This window comes from Carassius carassius, chromosome 23, assembly GCF_963082965.1.
Source record: "Carassius carassius chromosome 23, fCarCar2.1, whole genome shotgun sequence".
NCBI lineage: Eukaryota > Metazoa > Chordata > Actinopteri > Cypriniformes > Cyprinidae > Carassius > Carassius carassius.
In genome coordinates, this window is record NC_081777.1 from 8,093,508 (window position 1) to 8,112,726 (window position 19,219).

General features: G+C 40.9%; 1 protein-coding gene across 8 annotated transcripts in view; it reads right to left on the reverse strand.

The window, feature by feature from the left end:
• Positions 1-561: 561 nt before the first annotated feature.
• sema6dl (sema domain, transmembrane domain (TM), and cytoplasmic domain, (semaphorin) 6D, like) overlaps positions 562-19,219 on the reverse strand; it is a 120,111-nt gene continuing 101,453 nt past the window's right edge. For 3 of the 8 annotated variants that reach the window (XM_059506150.1, XM_059506151.1, XM_059506148.1), the window contains 18 exons: positions 11,682-11,850; positions 10,973-11,084; positions 10,748-10,808; positions 10,464-10,526; positions 10,261-10,362; positions 10,019-10,109; positions 9,317-9,436; positions 8,967-9,055; positions 8,217-8,434; positions 7,999-8,130; positions 7,642-7,797; positions 7,093-7,266; positions 6,636-6,776; positions 6,350-6,427; positions 6,182-6,240; positions 5,806-5,862; positions 5,146-5,316; positions 562-4,189 (listed from right to left, as the gene is read on the reverse strand). In XM_059506150.1, coding sequence (XP_059362133.1) covers positions 2,898-4,189; positions 5,146-5,316; positions 5,806-5,862; positions 6,182-6,240; positions 6,350-6,427; positions 6,636-6,776; positions 7,093-7,266; positions 7,642-7,797; positions 7,999-8,130; positions 8,217-8,434; positions 8,967-9,055; positions 9,317-9,436; positions 10,019-10,109; positions 10,261-10,362; positions 10,464-10,526; positions 10,748-10,808; positions 10,973-11,084; positions 11,682-11,799 — 3,234 coding nt within the window. In that variant the 5' untranslated portion in view covers positions 11,800-11,850 and the 3' untranslated portion in view covers positions 562-2,897. Of the gene's footprint in view, positions 4,190-5,145; positions 5,317-5,805; positions 5,863-6,181; positions 6,241-6,349; positions 6,428-6,635; positions 6,777-7,092; positions 7,267-7,641; positions 7,798-7,998; positions 8,131-8,216; positions 8,435-8,966; positions 9,056-9,316; positions 9,437-10,018; positions 10,110-10,260; positions 10,363-10,463; positions 10,527-10,747; positions 10,809-10,972; positions 11,085-11,681; positions 11,851-18,822; positions 19,044-19,219 lie in introns of those variants that run through there. The other 5 variants (XM_059506149.1, XM_059506152.1, XM_059506153.1 and 2 more) reach the window with 5 other exon arrangements.

Genomic DNA, 19,219 nt, shown 5'->3' on the forward strand with positions numbered 1-19,219 from the left:
CTCTCTCTCTCCGTGTGTGTGTGTGTGTGTGTGTGTGTGTGTGTGAGAGCTTATGTGTAGGTGGCTGTAGTCTGAGTCAGTGGAGCAGATGTTGGGTGCTCAGCTTACAAATGACTTTGGAGGATTTCCCAATGAGATGTGGAATGGCTTATTCTCCATCGAGATTTCAAAACAAGGGTCTAAAAATAAAGTCGGTGCTAAGTCTCTCATCAGAGAAGACATCAGTCGTGCAGCTTTGAGTTTCAGCCCACAGATTCAACATGCAGAAAGATTGACAGCATGTGTTGGGGTTCAGTATTTATTTGCACATTATTTGTATTTCAGAAAATTTGAATTGGGCATGAAACTTGCTTCAGATTTAAAGGAAGAGTTCACCCAAACATGAACCCCCTCCCCATTTACCCTCCCTTTAGAGAGTGCAGTCACAACAAGTTTGCCATCAGGGATGGCAAATTCCAAGGTTCTTGGGTGTCCCATGACTGCATATTATATTATCATCTGTCTTACAGAGTATGTGTTACAGAGGTATCATTCTTTATGATCAAAGAAGGAAAGAAAACATTTTCTGTGCAGTAATATTTTATTTCAACTATACATGCCGTTAAAAAAAGTCAACAAAAATATTCTTAAACAATGACTGTAATTATTTACACTTTCACAGTACAGCTTTACAATATCTACACATTAAAATATTCCAGAAAGGAAAAGCTGTATTTCACTGCCAATGTTTGCACAGTATTAAAAATAAAAGGTTGACCAGTCTGGTTTCTTTGCACGTATTGACTGAACAGTAAAGGCTTGAAGTCAGATTGCAGATTTATATTGCAATATACAAGGCAGCTCAACACAGGACACCTTGAACCAGAACACAGGATCAACTCTCTCTCCTTTAATAAAATTGATCTTTAGCAGGTGATGATGCACCAGCCTCCACTCAGCCATTCTAATATAATCAGAACATGTAAACAAACATGAAGCTTTGGGAATGAACAGGCAAGTTTCCCCTTAATATACTAAAATCCCCAAGTAATTTCAAACAAACTGTGAGTCTATAATCATTGATAATTGTAGATGTGCTATAAAATCACATCTTGATTTGACCCCATTAAATGTTGTGAAATATTGTGAGCTGAGAGTTAGATGATATACATTTTAGATTCATAAAACCTTCACTGCATGGCATGTCATCATTGCAAATTAGAACCTTCCCAAAATGCATGAAAATAAAATGGCAATAAGAAAATGGCCAAGTAATTATTATAATGTTTATTTTATTTTATTTATTTTTTTTATCCCATTTCTATAAAAGAAATGTAATTCTGAAGGTCCAGCCATATCATGGTCTCCCCATCCAGGGCCATAGTCACTGCAAATACTGAGGGGATGCATCTGCTCACACTCCAAATTGTCAGATTACTGGTCAATCATTATGGGTTTTGCAATAACCAAGTCCTAAAATTTCACTTTTGGGTAAACTCCCTGCTCATATCCAACCAAGAATTATGTGTCTGATGATAGTGAAATTTCCAAAACGAAAACTGCGCTCCCATGACTCTAATAAGGCACACAAATACACTGATCCAGGTTAACTTGCCTTGAAAGTATCCACACTTAAATAGTTGTATATTTACAATAACGCTATCACTGGCACAACTCTGCAAGACACACTGGTAGGTATTGCAGTGATTGTACACTTAAAGTGTGTATGAAATTGAGGCCTCTGTTCTTTTATACAAGCAAAGTGAAAATTTAACTAGTATGGAGTTTAGGGTCTAGTATGGAGCCGAGGATGGGTTTTGCCACAGAGTTGACTAGTGCTTTATAGTAAGGAATGTGGTGTTTGCAGTTTTATCTAATACTTTGCCCAGTGACCAAAAAGCTAGGTCTCTCAAATGGTGTAAACTGCAAGGAATATTCAAGAATGTAAAAGGAGAATAAAATTGTCTTGAACTTCACAGAACCAACAGCAGTGCTTGCTTGGCATGAAAGAAAGGAGAGAGGTTGATCAATGATCTGCCTTACGTCATAGTTGAAAGTTGACTTTATTGGATTACAGGATTCCCAGTAATTTTCTGGAACTAAAAATGACCAAAGAGAACATTTTTCATTTAACCAGCGTGATCCTGTGCTGAGCCTTTGGGTTTAGAAGCTTGACGCAGCTTGACACACCGAACTGCTGCATGAAATGCCACACTGGAGTATGTTAAACATTGTCATGGTCTACACTTAGCAGCACAAATGTTGAGGACACTTTCACCCTGTGAGTTTTAAAATCAGTAGTCCAAGCAGGAGCCCTGGACATTTTGCACACAGAAATGATTAATTAATGTCTGGACTTCTGTGTCCAAACACATCTGATGTTAATGCACCATAAATGGGATGTAGGTTTATGTCAGCGATGACTCAAGCTTGTTCTCAGTTTACTGAAAAAAAACATGGTAAATGAATGCACACTGGTTAGCCCCAGAGTCTAATCAAACACAGACACACAGCATGTCCCTTCCACTCTGCCTGTCTTCTGGAGAGATATCCAAGCAAGAATATCATATTTTCCAAACAATCTAACAAATACAGTTCACATTGATGGGGAGAACAGTGTATAGGGGAGCATACGCTGCCCTGATGACTGCAGCAACTAAGCAGCTGCTTTATGCTGCATGTCAGCTGTGACCCATGACCTCAGGCGTTCCTGCCGCCTTAAAGATCAGAATCCGTCACCTGCCACTTAAGCGTGACAGGACAACGTCATTGAGAACTGGCACAACTACCCGAAACAGAAGCTCTGCCATCCGATTAATATCCCTTCATAGGGAACGGAGACTGGCACGCCATATCTCTGCGGGCCAAATGCTTTTACTCCCACTGTCCATTCATTGAGTAAGATCCTGGTAAGCATTTCAGTAGCTATACTTGTTCACTGCCCTCATTTGTGCAGTCTGTGGTGCAAAGCCATTGGGTTTGGGGGGCACATCGGGCTTTAATGATGCTGTCCGTTTGATGGACGTTCGTGGTAAAGATCCATGACCACTGTAGCTGCTCTGCCGGGATACGGAAGGTGTCATAGCCATCGGTACCCCATGAGAGTCTAGTCTAGTGGGTGGGCTAGGAGTTGGGGGCATGTACCCACCTCTGTTCATACTAGGTTGCCGGGACACTATGGCCCCGCTAGGGGAGTGCAGCCCTTTGGGCGGCGAGGATATGGAGTGCCGCTGGGATGAGCTGCGGTGATACCTCTGTCTCTCGAGAGTTCCCATCTGCCCTGTGGGTGATGTTGGTGTAGTCGGCACATCCAGTCTCTTGGTCGGGCTATTCCTGGGCAGAGAGGAAGAGGGAGAGTACAAGGAGGCCTCTCGGCTTGGGACTTTGGGGGGAATCTCTGTTGGGCTTACAATGGGTTCCAGCATCAGGTGCTGTCGGGATTTGGGCATCTCCACCATGATGGCCTTTGGGTTGCTATCATTCAGGTGCTTCAAGAGGTCATTCAGGGTGTTCCTGGCATCCACAGTGCGCCGCTGGTCTTTACGGCCAGATTTGGAACCATGTTGATCACTAGTATGGATCCTCTTTTCTGCTTGGGGCCCTTCAGAAGTACTGAAGGATGCCCTGTTCTCATGTGTGGCATTGGGCAGTACCACGGCACTGGGGATGTGGGGGTTATTGATGGTAGAATGGGGAGGGGGACTGGAGGAAAGGTACTGCGGACTCTTGGGTGGCCCATCTTTGCGGGAGCCACTTATCTTTCCATGAGCTCTCTCCCATTGGTTCTTAATTGGCTGAAGGCCCTTCTGTTGAAGCTCAGGTGTTGATTCAGGTGTAGGCAGTGCTGCTAGTTCTGGTGGCTGTCCACTCAGGAGCATCGTCTTTGTGTCTCCGGTGGTTGGCACCTCCCTCCCATTGCTCAACAGGTTGGTGTAAAGTTTGGGAGTATCCATATTGGGTTGGTACTCTTTCACAGGACTGTCAAACAGACCGTTGAGCTTGGCAAAACTGCCAGTGGAATCAGTGCAGGACTGTGCTGACTCTTCATCTTTTTGGATCTTGCGTGGAGTGCGAAGGAAGGCATCTCTATAGCAGTAAACGACCATGCCAGCGATGAATGCACCGAGCAGAAATGCAGCTAACACACAGGAGATAAGGATATTCATGTGCACCATCTGGTTAGATTCACCTGCTTGTATTTCCCACACACCTGCAACACAGATAGCCAGATTCCATGTTAACAGACTTGCACAGTTGATCACTGAATAGCTTTCTGTTAAAGCCAAAAGTCCTTTCCCCCCACAAAGGATGCTTAAAAATTTGGTGTCAATCAAAAACATACAACTGTTATTTCCAGCATATAAAAAGCTTTTTAAAGAAGTCTACTTAGCATTCAGAAAATACATTGAGTAGCCTGTTATTATATTAGTGAAGGAGGCAAATTAGTAAAGTGGTGTGGTAGAACATTTTATTGCACATGGGTTGCAGCGACAGGTGAGTTAGTATGTTGTTGTTTTACATGAGAGTTTTCCCAAAGAGAATTAAGCCCGCCGTCTTCGTCTAGCACCCAGGGGTGAGTGATGTTAGTGTCCGCATATATTCAAAGGAGTTAGCTGGTGAATAATGTTGCTCGAAAGGTGATTAAAAGTGTTGCTTAGTGGCAAGGCCTTTGGAAGATTCTCTAAAACTCAAAACCAAGGGCAGAGAAAGAAAAGCATGAAAGAAGATACAGATGTAGCCATTTAAGACAGATTGAACAAAAAATGCCATAGAAAATGGATTAAATGAAAACATATAGAAAATAAAGTTAAACGTGGAGGAAAAACCATAGTAACAAAAGATTTTTAAAAGTAAGGAAAATAATAATAAAAAGCTTTAGACGCTGATGGAATCTAAGTATAGCTGCTTGTATCATCTCTATGCACTTCAAGAAAACAAGGCATAGTGCTGACTTGAAAGTTTTCAAGAGCACTTGTACTAGGCGTCTGCATCTCTACTTTGCTAATGTAGTGTGACTGACTGCAGAATTGCTTATCGTGCCATTTTGGTAAGGAATGGGCTGCTATCAGAGATGTTTGCACTCTCTCAGTAGACTAGCAGCACTAATAGCAGCTATTACCCAGAATTCCATGCAGCAGCGCTAAGGCGCTCTGGTCAAGGCCTTACCCTCCAGCACACCTGGTATATGCTCAACAGAATGTGAAGTGGCTGGGTCATCGTGAAGCACAAATTTCCGTGAGCCAAAGAGTTGGGGTATCTGAGTGGGGATGGTTTGGGGTGATTGTATGGGTTCAGAGGTCGCGGGCACTGTGACTGACGATGAAGGCAACTCCATGTCTGTAGCGACAAACAAACTGTTATAGAATCGGAGCCCATCATAGGCGCAACGTAACGATCGGGGTTAGTACATACTGACAGAACGGTCATACGTCAGTTCATTCGATTCATTGAGGTTAATTTTTAGATGAGATTGACTCTGATGTTTTAAACCATTACAGGAAAGTAATGACTGTGCAGAGTCTCAGGTAAGGAAAATTTCAGCCTGAGAGGAGGGAAAGGATGAAGATTATTTCTAATAGAATAAGGAGACAACAATATATTCCAGGGAGATGATAAGGTGGAGGCAACACATATCCATGCAAGAACGAAAGAATGAATGAATAAAATGATGGACAAGCTGGTGCTGAGAGATCAGGTGACTCTCAATGATAATGGTGATAATATGATGAAAAGCACAGGAATGAGGGTTGGTGCAGAAATAGCGGAGAAAAGAAAGGGAGAAAGATGAACTCAATGAATGAAACCAGTGCAGTACAGGAAACTAACCAGAGGTTGGGTCGCCATATGATTTGAAATCTGGCGCTGATGTAGTGGCCAAAAATTCTAAAAGAATTAAAGGAACAGTAAATCAGCAGAAAATAAAAATAAAAGTTTGAAATTATAAAAACGCTAAAACTGTTCTTATTAAATTACAAAATAATAAAAAGTGATTGTTTTCCTCTGGTTTAAACTGTATCGCTCTTTCACTTTCTGTAAAGTTAAGGCCTACACAATGTATGTGTGAGTTTTTAATTGTCAGAGGAATTAGTATGATGTTTGTGTGATATGTGTTAATTTCCATCAGCTGAGAGTGTGAGGGGGTTATTGACGTCACAACTACTAACTAATGTTTCTGAAAAGGGGCACGTGTTGATGAGCTCACCATGACAATCACCGAGGTGAGCTATGTTGCCGTATTCAACATCTTGCTCATAACCAGTTCTGCAAAACAGAAAAAAAGAGTAATAAGATAATGAGCTTGTACTAAGAATGTACATTTTGAGCAACATCATTTTCTAGGTAAATTTGAATATTTTTGTGATTGACTTACTGCATAGCTGCAGGTATACGCTCACAAGCTCCATGTGACATCCAGCCGCAGTACGGGTCTCTAGAAGCAATACAAGACCTGTAACATCAAAAAACAAATGTTTGTAACTTCACAATATGGAAAACGAACAAACCACACAATGGTTAAATGGATAGTTCACCCAAAAATTAAAATGGTTGCCACTGACTTCCATAGTAGGAAAAAAAAACAATACTATGACAACCACTAACCGTTTGATTACCAGCAATAACCAGCCTGTATGAACAGAGCTGTGTTCAGGACTCACTTTTGACAGGAACTGTGTCGTTCACAGCGGCTGAGTGGTATTCTGACCACGCAGCTGGAAAAGGCCACGTAGAGTGTGTGGGTGTCTTTATCTAGGTGGAAAGACAGAATTCTCCGATCGTCCTCATTGCTGGATAAACACCTGGGAGAAAAACAGAACGGAGGGCGGGAGACCGTGAAGAACAGATAAATCATGTTATCAGATCTATCCGTCAGTCACTGCTTTCTTCAGTCACACAGTTCAGCAGAAAGAGAACAAAAAAAACACATTGACGAGGGAAAGTGAAAACCTTTCACTTTCACATTAAACAGATCTAATCTCATCTCAAAGGATCCAAAACTTTCATTCAGGTCATAAAAGGATAATCTGGGAGTCATTTCTTGGTTAATAGCCAAGACTGCTTCATAAAAAGTTTTTAGAGACTGATCAGGACATAATTATAGGTAGAAAAACATACTTGGCTTGGTTGAAAACGTCAATCTCCTCCAGTAGGATGGTGTCATTCAAAGACAGTGGGGATGTCTTGGCTAGAACTTTTAGCACGATGCCTGCCTCAGAGCCAATGAAAACCACTGTGTAATTCTTATGGGGTCCTGCGCTGTTATCAACGGCAAGTGCCGTGAGCCTGTATCTACAAAGATGAAGGAAAAACACTTGAGTACAACGCCGCTTTTCAGTTACAAGGAGACGCCTAATTTACAACAGCTTAACTTGAGCTGACACAGGACAAAACATGTTGAAACGCGACACATCTATCAAGACCTGAAGTAGTTAAATTAGGCGTGCCAGTATTTATGTTGTTATGTATTTATATGTTTTATGTAAGAATTCAAAAGATTTCAAAAAAACAATTCTGACTATACAGATAAACCAAAGAGAGCTGGTGGCTTTTCCTGTCCAAGTGGGCAGACTGTGCTGTTTGTCAAATACCTTGGTTGCAACAAATGTGAGTGTGTTAGATCAAGGTTTTTTTAGTCTGGGCTGAATGGTGGCACTGTGCCTGTACCTGACTCTTGTTTTGGTGAACCACGGTTCGTCTCCAATGGAGGGGACTGCGGCGTCCATGAGAGGGTGTGACTTGATGAACTGAAGGGTCTCGTCTGGAAACTCGATGGAGGTTTTGTAAGACTCTGCTGAACTGTGTCCCGCACAGCAGCCAGGTCTGAAAAGACAAGACGCACACACATGCAGTTCTGGTTGAGTGAAAGAGGGCAAAGAGCCATGTGCCACATGCCTGTAAATCTATACCCGCCTCCATATGGCCACTGCACACGCAGGTTAAATATGCAGCATGTCCAATTATTGCTTGTTAATTATTAATCTCACAATGATTAGCCCGTCACGCACTAGTGCATGCACCAACCTGGGCTTGGGCAGCTTATCTTCTGGAAAGGGCGTCCACACTGAATCTGCCGTCTTTTGCTCTTTGAAACGACTACGGAATGCATTCTCAATGTCCGCCATGGAGAACGCACACACCGCGGAGCCCGGGATACTAAATAAATCAGAAACAGCGGCGTTAGTGCTATTAAGTATGTTTCCATGTGGAGTTTTTCTGGAAAGGATTGTGATGAGCTTTACCTGTTCAGCTGGGTGGTGAAAACTCCAACCACAGAAGGCACCCCATTAATGTCGATGATGTCCGTAATAGCCTGGAGAACGTCAAAGTAGAAAAACGATTCTCCAGGAACAGAACAGTTTAAGCGAGCCTTAACAAAAGATGTCCAGTGTTTTTCCAGCACCCGCTGAGACCCTCCCATGTCATTTTTACAGATCCGAGCCACTCTGGAGTAAACCGCCTGCAGCGAGAGAAAAATAGCAGGAGAAACTCAGCATCACTCTCTAAATAATAGATCTAACTCCCCGATGGCTAAGTCGAATCTAAATATACACAAGAAACATTTTTTTTTCTCTTCGATAGAACAAAACTGCAATGTGCTAGAGGGCTTGAATTAGCAGCATGTAACAATCTTAATAATTCACTACTGTAAAACCTGCTCTCAATGCAGGTGTTGATTGCAATATTAACTAAACTTAAATATTAATTAGTTTGTGGTACAAAGAAGTCATTATATGGGCCAATTTAAAGCTAACCCTGAGGCAACGGAAGATATATTGACCCTCTGGGACAAACCCTCATCTCTAATAAAAGCCTATAAATACTACATTAACATACAAATCAGAACTACATAATTCGAGTTCAGATACCACGGTATTACCATCTGATAACTTCATTATACCATGGTACCATCACATTAGTTTTTGTGTGTGTTTTGTGAAATTAAGCACCCGTAGCCCTGTTAGCATTGCACATTTCATAGCAAGTCATACCTTTCCCAAGTTGTTGTGCTCGGCTGCGATTTCTCTGAAAAAAAAGTAGACAAAATCCCCATAATCCACGGCATGGAGAAAATGTGGCTCTGGAAGAGAAAGAGAGAGAAGCATTAGCATCTCCGCCGCTGACCCCAAGTTAAATTTTGATGCGTTTTTGTTGACTGAGTGTATGGCTAAGTGTCGACCTAGTTTGTGCCACAGGAAGCTGGATTTTACATCAACACGCACCATTTTCTTTCTCCCACACTGACCCAATTCTTTAAGGTATGGTTACAGGTTATATGTCAGATGTGTACTGGGTTCAGCATGGTTAACAAAGTGTGTACATGAAGCAAGAGTTTCTGTACCTTTTAACCACTTGGAGTCATACTTGATGGTGCGAAGGGCAGAACCATCTCCCATGCTGCGATAAATCACAGCATCGCTGGCCAGGAAGTCTGCCACGGTTGCTGAGTACAGCTTACCATCTATGACATAAATACGTGAGCTTAAAAAACATTTTATCTTCATTACATAATTATATACAAAATAAGGAATATACTTGGAGCTCAAAACACTTCTCAGAACACTAAAGGCTTTATTCACACCTTGGTTGTTCACACTAATAAATGCATGATACATTGAACAAGATATTTCGCAACACTTTTGCTTTTTAACTTCCTTGTTCCTGTTATTTTATATGTTACAGGTCCTAAAAAAGAAATCATCTTTCTGTCATAATAATAATACTTCCTTGTTTCAAGCATGAATCTAGTTACATTTAGTGAGTTTAATGCTTTATATTTTAAAATGGAGTTTTTTTGCGGTGTGGTCTGTCCAGACTCGTTCAGACGCACATGTGACATCACAGCGTGCTAATTCTCGCCAGGTTGTGCCGTTCCTGTCTATATAATAACAGAGCTGGCGTGAAGACAGGACGTTCTCGCCGCTTCTGATTTATGTGCAACATAAGTCTCAGCTCTCATTGGAGTGTTAATTTTATCCAAAACCTTTCAAATTCATGGCAAAGTTATTCATCATCCTCCTCATTATCCTGACAGCTCTCATACCAGCAAACAGGGCAACGTTCGTCTGCTTGGCGTCAAACGGGCATCGGGCCAAACCGCTGATCTCTTCCCCATCAAATTCCAAGTTATCCAACTAAATAAGAGAGGGAAATACATAGAAGATATAGAGATACAGAGTTCTTATCTTCATTGTACTGTAAACTGCTCCTATCTACATTAACCAGTCACTTATTAAAAGCAAAACAACAGGCAGACAGTCACGCAGCCCTAACAGCGTAACCTACCCTGTAGTAACGGCACATGGGATTGAAACCATTTGTTCCACAGATGAACACAAGATCATCGTTTCTCGGAACCAGGACTTTAATGAAATTATGGCACTCGTCCTGAGAGGAAGACAAGACAGTGAGATTTATGGTTGCTTCAGTGCTGTAAATACTACAAAACCAGAGATGGCTGATTTATGCTGAAAAGGTGGAGGACTCACTCTGTGCTTTCCCTTCATGGCGCACGTCTCCCTGTCCGCCTGTCCCGACCGCCACGTTAGCTTCTGTGACATCACACACCATCACCATTAGACACAGTTTCCCACACTCTTAAACATTACCAAAAATGCTAAACCATGGGCAAGGACAGAAAGACAGAAACAGAAACCTAGTGCTTTGATTACTGGAATTGGAACTTAGATTTACGAGAGATAGTTTTTATCACTTGGCATGCCTCAATGGGACAAGAGCACTTTGGTCATAAATTAATTTACTGTGAACCCACCCTGTATGGAATAATCTCATTCCTGTAGGACTCTCTCAGACTCACTAAATACACCTGGTCTCTGTGTGAGAGAGAGAGAGAGAGAGAGAGAGAGAGAGAGAGAGAGAGAGAGAGAGAGAAAGTTTTCACACAAATTACTACTCATAGTTCTACTGTTCATCAAACAGCTCGTCTGAACAGGTCAAACGGTCAAAGATCTCCCTTCCACATCCTGTGGTGACTTACCTGCCCGCGATGAAAAGCGTATCATGAATCTTGGTCATCAGCTGAAAGTCCAGTCTGTGCTGAGATTCGTTGCCAGAGGGGCGTCCACGAAACACGGGGTACTGTCGTGCATCTGTGGAACAAACAGATACGCTGTTATTCAGTATTAGCGTCAACAGAGATCAATGTTGGTATTGATTGGCTATGGCAACTGTATGTTAAACTGCCCTGAAGAAAGACTTTGCTAAAGTAATGAATGCAGGTCCCACATTGACGTTCAGCAACTGCACTGTCAGCATGCTGGAGTGTTTTCTCACTGCAGAGCACAGCAGCGCTAATGCAATGACTTTATATGTGCATGTCTTTTTACAGAGAACATGGCAATATTTTTATTGTGTGCCCAAGTGTAATTTTGTTAAATTATGCAAAAAGTCTCACTGTTTTGTGAAATACAGAAAATGCTAACTGAAAATGTCCCTTGAAAGACAAAACGAACAAAAAATGTATTCTGTTACATGTATATCCACTAGCCATTGCTCATGGGAAATGTGATGCACTAGTTAAGAGTGTAAAAAAGTGTGCCTCATGGCATTTACTTTATAAAAGCCTGCAGTGCCAAAGGTGCCCTTAGTTCAAGAAGCACCAGTATGTTTTATTATTATTTTTTTTATTTATAAAGATCCTATGTAGATAGGGGCAATTCAGAAGCAGTCTGGTGTCTGGTTCTTACAGTGTCGGTCCACAACATCTAAAGGGATGTTGTCCTCAGGAAAGCTCACAGCCTCCAGATGGGATGCCACCAGCAGCAGTAGTAGCAGCAGGTCAATCGTCAGTTCTCGCCACCCCATCGCTGGCACAGAGGGCACACACCTCCTGTACTGCACTTATGTGGATGTTACCTGTAACACACACAAACACATGCAAACATCAGCCACTATATTTAAATACTTGCTCTTGTGTTTTTGTGCATGACCTCTGTCAGGATTTGCTGTGTAGATTAGAGAGCCTGATTTTTGTGTCTACACGTGCAGGTTCACTCCCAACAAATCATTTAGTGTGTGTGTATTCGGCAGCCAATACCCATGATTGAAAATCTGTCCATGAGAAGAAGGTCAAAAAACAGACAAATAGGGAGTGGAAAGCGAGCGCTTAAGACACCACAAACATGAACGCTGTTATCAGCTAGCCTGATGCACATGTACACTGTATTTTAGAATGGAATTTGTTTACTATTAAATGCGCATGTGTGTTTGGACTGAATACTATGATTGGGAGTGTGTTTGCTGTGCCTGGTACAGAAGTCTCCTAATGGACATCCAAACAGGAAGATTTTCAGAGGTCTGCGTGCTGTGGCTGGGGTCGTGTCCCGGAGAGACAATCATCTGTGCATATTAATGAGTAGTGTAAAGTCAAATATTTATAAAGCTACAAATTATTCATGCCAGCAAAGCCCAAACGGATATAAACAATTTACATGGAGACAACAAACAGCTTGGCAGAAATAAAGAGAGAGAGTGAGTGAGTCAGGCCTCAACCACTTCCTGAGCGCATCTCGCCACACATGCTCACATACAGTATTGACATTTTTGCAATTAGCGGCCCTGCACACCTGCTCCCATCCTGTAATATGCATATGCTGACTGTACCACCCTGCTATTATTGATTAGCTGTTGATTGACCAGCTTTCAATTGATCAGCTGAATGTGATGTGAGCTAGGGAAATTCTCCTTATGAAATACAATCCACAGTCCTTCAAGGAAGGGAGGTTCTCTGCTCATCTGTTGCCATAATGGATCTTTATTTCTACAGACTGACTGCAAGGAATTCTGGGCTATCGTGCTTTGATCGGATCAATAGAAATTACTCTTTCTCTGGCAATTTCTTATATGAGATGAGAGAAAAGGTTGATGATTTGAGAAGATGAAGTAATGAAAAGAAAGACAAAAGACGAGCATAGAAACAAAGACAAAAAATATAAGGGAAAAAGGGGGGAAAAAGGAAGGAAAAAGTCAAGATGAGACAATAAAAGGACCAGATGAGAAAAAGGAAACAAGAGGTGCTGAGACAAGCATGAGAGACAAGATGAGATGGAAAGAAGAGACAAAACGAGGCAAGTATTGAAGCAAGGAGAGGAGCTGAGAAAAGAATGAGTATAGAATGTATGAGACAAGAAATGAAGAGAAGGAAATAAATTATGTGATAAGACAAATAGTAAAGACGAGAAGGACACACCAGATAAGATGAGACAAGTAGAAAAGAGTGACAAGAAGAGACCAGAGACATAAGAAGGAGCAACAGGATAAGAAGGAAAAAAGACAAGACAAGAAGATAAGGCAAGAATTGAAAAAAAAGAGAAGCAAGGAGAGGACATGAGGAAACAAGAGAAAATGAGACAAGAAAGAGAAAAGAAAGGGGCGAGATTAGAAAAATGAGACAAGAGAAGCAGAGACAAGACAAAATAGAACAGAGAAGATGAGAAGGACACACCATATTACATGAGACAAACATGAGAGACAAGAAGGGAAGAACAGGAGAGGCAAGATGAGGGACAATATGAAAACAGAACAGATTATAAAAAAGAAGAGAAGAAAAACAAAAGAAAGATGAGACAAAGTGAGAAAAGACAAGGTGACGAGGACAAAAATGGAGAAGGACAGACATAAATAGGTCAAACAAGATGAGGAAGACGCACTGTATGAGACAAACAGATAATATGAGATAAAAAAGATGGATCAAGATGAGAAAAGGAGAAGAGAAGGAGAGACCAGAAGTCGAGACAAGAATGAAGATGAAGTTGCCCTTGCCCATGGGAGCTTGAGCGATTAAAAGCTTTAATGTTTGGCCACTCAGTGGAAGTCAAAGGTCAAGGGGTCAAAAAATGTGTCTATCAAAACAGAGTTATAAATGAATTTCTTTTCCCAAGCTCATCCTTGATCCGTACAGAAGTGCACACATCAGCAGAATGGCTCTCTCTGAGGGGTCGGGAAACACCGTATGGATTAAGCGATGTGTACAAGAGGAGCCCCAGTTTAATACAGCACTGAGAGTCTAATCACAGCTTCCCAGTGCCATATCATTTCCTCCGCCTGGATATTACTTCAAGAAATAAAGGATATTTCCAGCACCCTGGAACATATTCATTGTCAATGACAGAAATTCCTCACAAGCTCTAATCATTATTCATAGAAACACCACAGGGAGTTACGCAGACACGCTACAATACCACAACAATTCCGGCATACGAAAAACACCAGGCTCGTGCAAAGAGAGCGAGAGAAACCTAATGCAAAACAGAAACAAAGGACATACAAAGGTCAGCCGGCTTGAATTTCTTTTCAATATACAGTCAGCGCAACGTGTTTTCTATTGAATGTCTTGGTTTGGTTTTCCATTCTTTCCCTCTGGTGTATGAGCCTGGACAGGCCCTGCGTTGAGAGAGGCGACTAGTCACGCAACCTGTTAGTGTTTAGCTGCTCCCCGGCTACTCTCATTACAGCCGCTCTCCGTGCGACGCAATCGCACACTCGTTGATGTTTTTGGCTGCTTTTCATGGGATGCTGGCAAGCCGCTTGTGTTGGCAGGTCATTCCAGTAACATTGCCTGCAGCAGATCCACCCAGCACCCGCCCACAAGAGTCCAGCTGCAGGAAATGCGTGAGTGAAGGCCAAAAGAACAAAGCCGGTCGGTGACGTTCTGTGGCTTCAGTTAACCTTGTGAAATAAACACTCCCCAATGGTGCAGCTGATGTGCTAAGGTTAGCTTCATGCATCCTGATTCAGGAATGAATTATGTCACTTAACTGTGGAGTTCAGTTCACAATCACCTTGCTTTGGTTTAACATGAACCCTGCAGGTCTGCCTGAGGCCTTACACTGAGAAAGAATAAATCAACAGAAGCTGTTAAATAGGGATGGCGAGTATGATGATATACAACACAATGGCCAAAATGTGCCAAAATGCTGCTAGAAAATCTACACCGTGGGCAGATATATACAAGCAGATATCAGTCCTCAGGAGTGCTTTACATTATTTACATATAAGATAAAAAATGTGATATCACAGTGAAGGGATGTGTGCTAAACATGTAATTGTAGAACTATTAATTAGGGGTATTTGGTAAGCATAACACAAAACAGAGTTTAATAATTTGTGATTGGCAATCAACTTTGCCAGGTTTCTGCATTAAAAAACAAAAATAAATAAATAACTAAAATATACTAATAATCATTTGTGTTCATGTGTGCACATTGCACTGTGGTATTGTCAGAATTTTGAGCATGAATTATAATTTTTACCATTTTTTATTTCAAAACGTATAAAGTATATAAAATATTTATATAAGTATAATAAATATACTTAAAAATATACTCGAAAAGAGTAGAGGTGTGACCTCGGCATCCGGGCTAAATTCGCCCATTGGCCTCCGACCATCATGGCCTCCTAACAATCCCCATATCTGCTGATTGGCTTCATCACTCTGTCTCCTCTCCACCAGTAAGCTGGTATGTGGTGGGCGTTCTGGCGCAATATGGCTACCGTCGCATGATCCAGGTGGATGCTGCACACTACTGGTGGATGAGGAGATACCCCCGGTCTATGTTAAGTGCTTTGAGTGCCTAGAAAAGCGCTATATAAATATAATAAATTGTTATTATTATTATTCAAACTATTTACATGCAGTCACAGGTTTGCATGTATCAGCTATTTTACTCTGATCTGTGCCTCATCATATCAAAATTTTGAGTCTGAACTATTAGTTTGATAAAATATCAGTTTAATAAAATAAAATGAACTATTCTTAATGAATAATTATATATTTTGGTTTGTTTCCAAATATAAAACTTCTATAAACAAATACATAAATAATAATGAAGTCAGTTAAGTATATTTTGTTTGTAATGTATATAAGTAACTGGATTATGCACATTTTTAAAAAACATAAATATATATAATAATTATATTACTGTAATATGTAGACAGTATTTTTATATAGTATTTTTTTATAAATAATAACTATAATTAAATATATATTTAGTTATAGTTATTTATAAAAAAAACTATATTATTTAGTAATAACATTAAAATACTGGTAAAAATTGATAAGATATTGGTAAACTGTCATAAGATATTGTTCATACTGCCCACTAAAACGGCAAAATGATCTTGAAAAATGGGCCCTCGTATCTGTTTTCACAACTCAGCAGTTGTGATGTGTGTGGTTTCAGAGAGACTCACGCTGAGATTAGTGCTCTCCCACACAAGAGCACTGAAATCATAAAGTTGTTTACAGTAGGATTACAACTGAGGAGTGACAACTTGTTACTCCACATCTGTAAGACGGGTCACTGCCCCACCTGTGCAGCCTTACTCCCCACCCCCACTCTCCCAAAGCCATCTCCTGCAGGTGTGTGTGTGTGTCAAGGGAACAATGGAGAGCTCAGGGTCCGTTCACTCTGGGCCAGTGAGGAGACTTCCATGCTTTAAAGGTTAAATCAGTTACTCAAGCCTGACCGAGGCTGAAAACAAGACAGCAGGACTGGCGTGGGCTTAGTGGACACAATGTGGCCAGCTGTTGTGACTGACTTTATTCACACACCCACATGAAAAGTGCTGAGGCTGCTTCATGGTGAAGTTTCAGGAGATGTTATCTGGCGCTCTCTGAAAGAGGGTTGACAGGTTCAACAGAGATAAGAGGAAACGCAGGGGGGCCGTGCACTCTTGTGGTTTGCATTTATAGTATTTCTAAGCGATGCACCTCTTAAACTCGATGTCACACATTAATGAAGGACAAACTAACAAGAGCATGCATTATGAGAACAGCATATCTCATTAACTTCCATATGGTCAAACAGCGAGAAATTGTTAGACAAGAGCAGGGAGTGTTTTAATACGGAGTCGAAACCGTTTAACCAATTAAAAATCAGCTACAGGGTGAAATCACTCTTATAAATGACCAGCACCCTTCTGAGGTCACAGTAGAAGTTGAAAGACTAACTTGATATACAGTGCATCCACACAAGCTACTACTGTACATGTTAAAAAAGCCTGTATTTTTCTGTCATTGTGGATATCCATTTAAATTGACTCGTGTTTATACTAAGCAAATTCTGTTTTCTATCACTGACCCCTAAACCTAACCCTCACAAAACTGCTTTTTTCTGCATTTTAATGAAGACATTATTTAGTTTGTTTATTATGGTGTTTTCCTCCTGGGGAAGGTAAGCTGCTTCACACAGTGAAGGTGATTTCAAGTTTTGCTGTCCTTGTAAAGACATGCGGTTCTCATGAGCTAAACAAAAGCTCAGCACATGAATGTTTTAGCTTATGTTTTATGTATTTGTTCAACATTTGTTGCTTGCTGGTTTTGAATTAAAATGTTTTACCATGTTTCACATAAAATGGGTGGACTGAGGTTATGGCATCAGAATTGTTTTGAAGAAAATTAACTTTGATGTACAACAGATGTACAGAATGTAAACGTATGTTTTCTATTTGTCTTACAACCTCAAACGTGGTAGCCTAATGAATTTGTGACATAAAATAATTTTAAGTACAGGTTACCTCAGTCTCCCCTACTTCATGTTTTGCATTTAGCATTTGCCTCAGCATGCAACATTCTGCGCGTACACAGAACTAACCCATTCACTCATTAGTTCATTCATTCTTCTGACGGCTGCCACTCCACGTAAAAACTCTTTTCGTTTCATTTGCTACGTGCGTGTTTCTCAAAGCGCATCTTGGATGTCCCTCAACAGTTTCTCCATGGCTTATTCAGCCCAGACGAACAGCATAAAGCATCTTCAAACTAAACCTTCTCCGCTCGGAACCGGACCTGAACTCAGTCTTTGAAGAGAGCGTGTGTGATTCAAAGCGTTCAAGCTGGAGCCGAGGCGTGACGAATCTCCTGAGTTGCAGTAAATGCATAAAGACAACAGAAGAGTGTTGGGTCGGTAATGGCTACTGCTGGGAAATTGATTGTGTTAATGCATGACCGAGGGCTCCGAAACCCACTTTACACAACAACGGCAACACACTCCTACATGCAGTAGAGATATTATTGTTTTCTTGCTCAAGAGATCGTATCAGTTTGAATTTTATGATGCAACTCCTATGCAAAGGTTTGATTAATTTAAGGCTCTAAATCTGCCTTGTTCTACTACTAGGCTATCCCTCATCATTACGGGACAGGAGGGGTGAAGTGCATTAAGATACATCTGTTCCACCCATTGTCAGAAATTAACTGGTATTGATTTTCAGGGGCATTTATGACCTGTATGAGGGCGTTTTCCACTCAAATAAACCACAAGCAATGCCACATATTTAAAATTGACACTAAAGTGTACGAATACAAGTATTTCCTAATATTTATATTATTTACCTTTCCGTTGTTATGTAAAAAACATTATCTGTTGTATTTTAGCCTAAAGTCCGAGTTAATTTCGGACTCTGGCCATCTCCCCGTTTTATTATAGCCTAGGCTATATAAGAAGAAATGGTACAGCTGAGGAATCAAATGCTTGAATCAGTTTCCCACATTGAGTTGTTTAAATCCCGTTTTTCGTAATTAATTATTTTTCATTAATATTATGATAGTAATCGATAAGAAACATTATAGGCCTACAAACATTATTTTGTACCCACTTTCGATCAAATAATAAAAACACTGTATCAACAGGATGTGACAGTAAAGGCACTGCTTTTCTCTCATTAATAATGCCAAATAGCCTACAATCAGTTTTATCCAAGCGCTTCCATCCGTGTTGAGTTAACAGTCTAAATGAATAAAAAAAAGTTGCGGTAAAACAAAATGCTACATTTACTCCAACATCTGTGTGACAACAAAGTATAAAAAAAGGAAAACAGAAATCCTACCTGAATGTTCTCCAAACGAGCATGTAGACTAAGAGACCCTCTCCGCATTATATTCCAAAATGTTTTACGCTATTAATTCCAGTGAAGATCAGACATGTGTGCAGCTCGGTCCATAATGCCAGAAGCTTCCCATGTGTTTGTTTTATTCGAGCCACGCAAAACAATTCCCAGTGCCCGTGGGGTTCGTCCAGCTCGTCCCCGGGATAAAGCTTTGTGATCTTCAAAAGCTCACCGATCAAATAACACCAAGACCCTCCCTCTCCTCTAGTACCCACCCCCCGTCATTCACCAAACCAATACAACCCAAACCAAATAAAACCAACTAAGTGATTACCTCAAGAAATGTGGCTACTCTTCAGAATGAAGAACTTAGCGCGTGCGTCAGTCAGCTTATAAA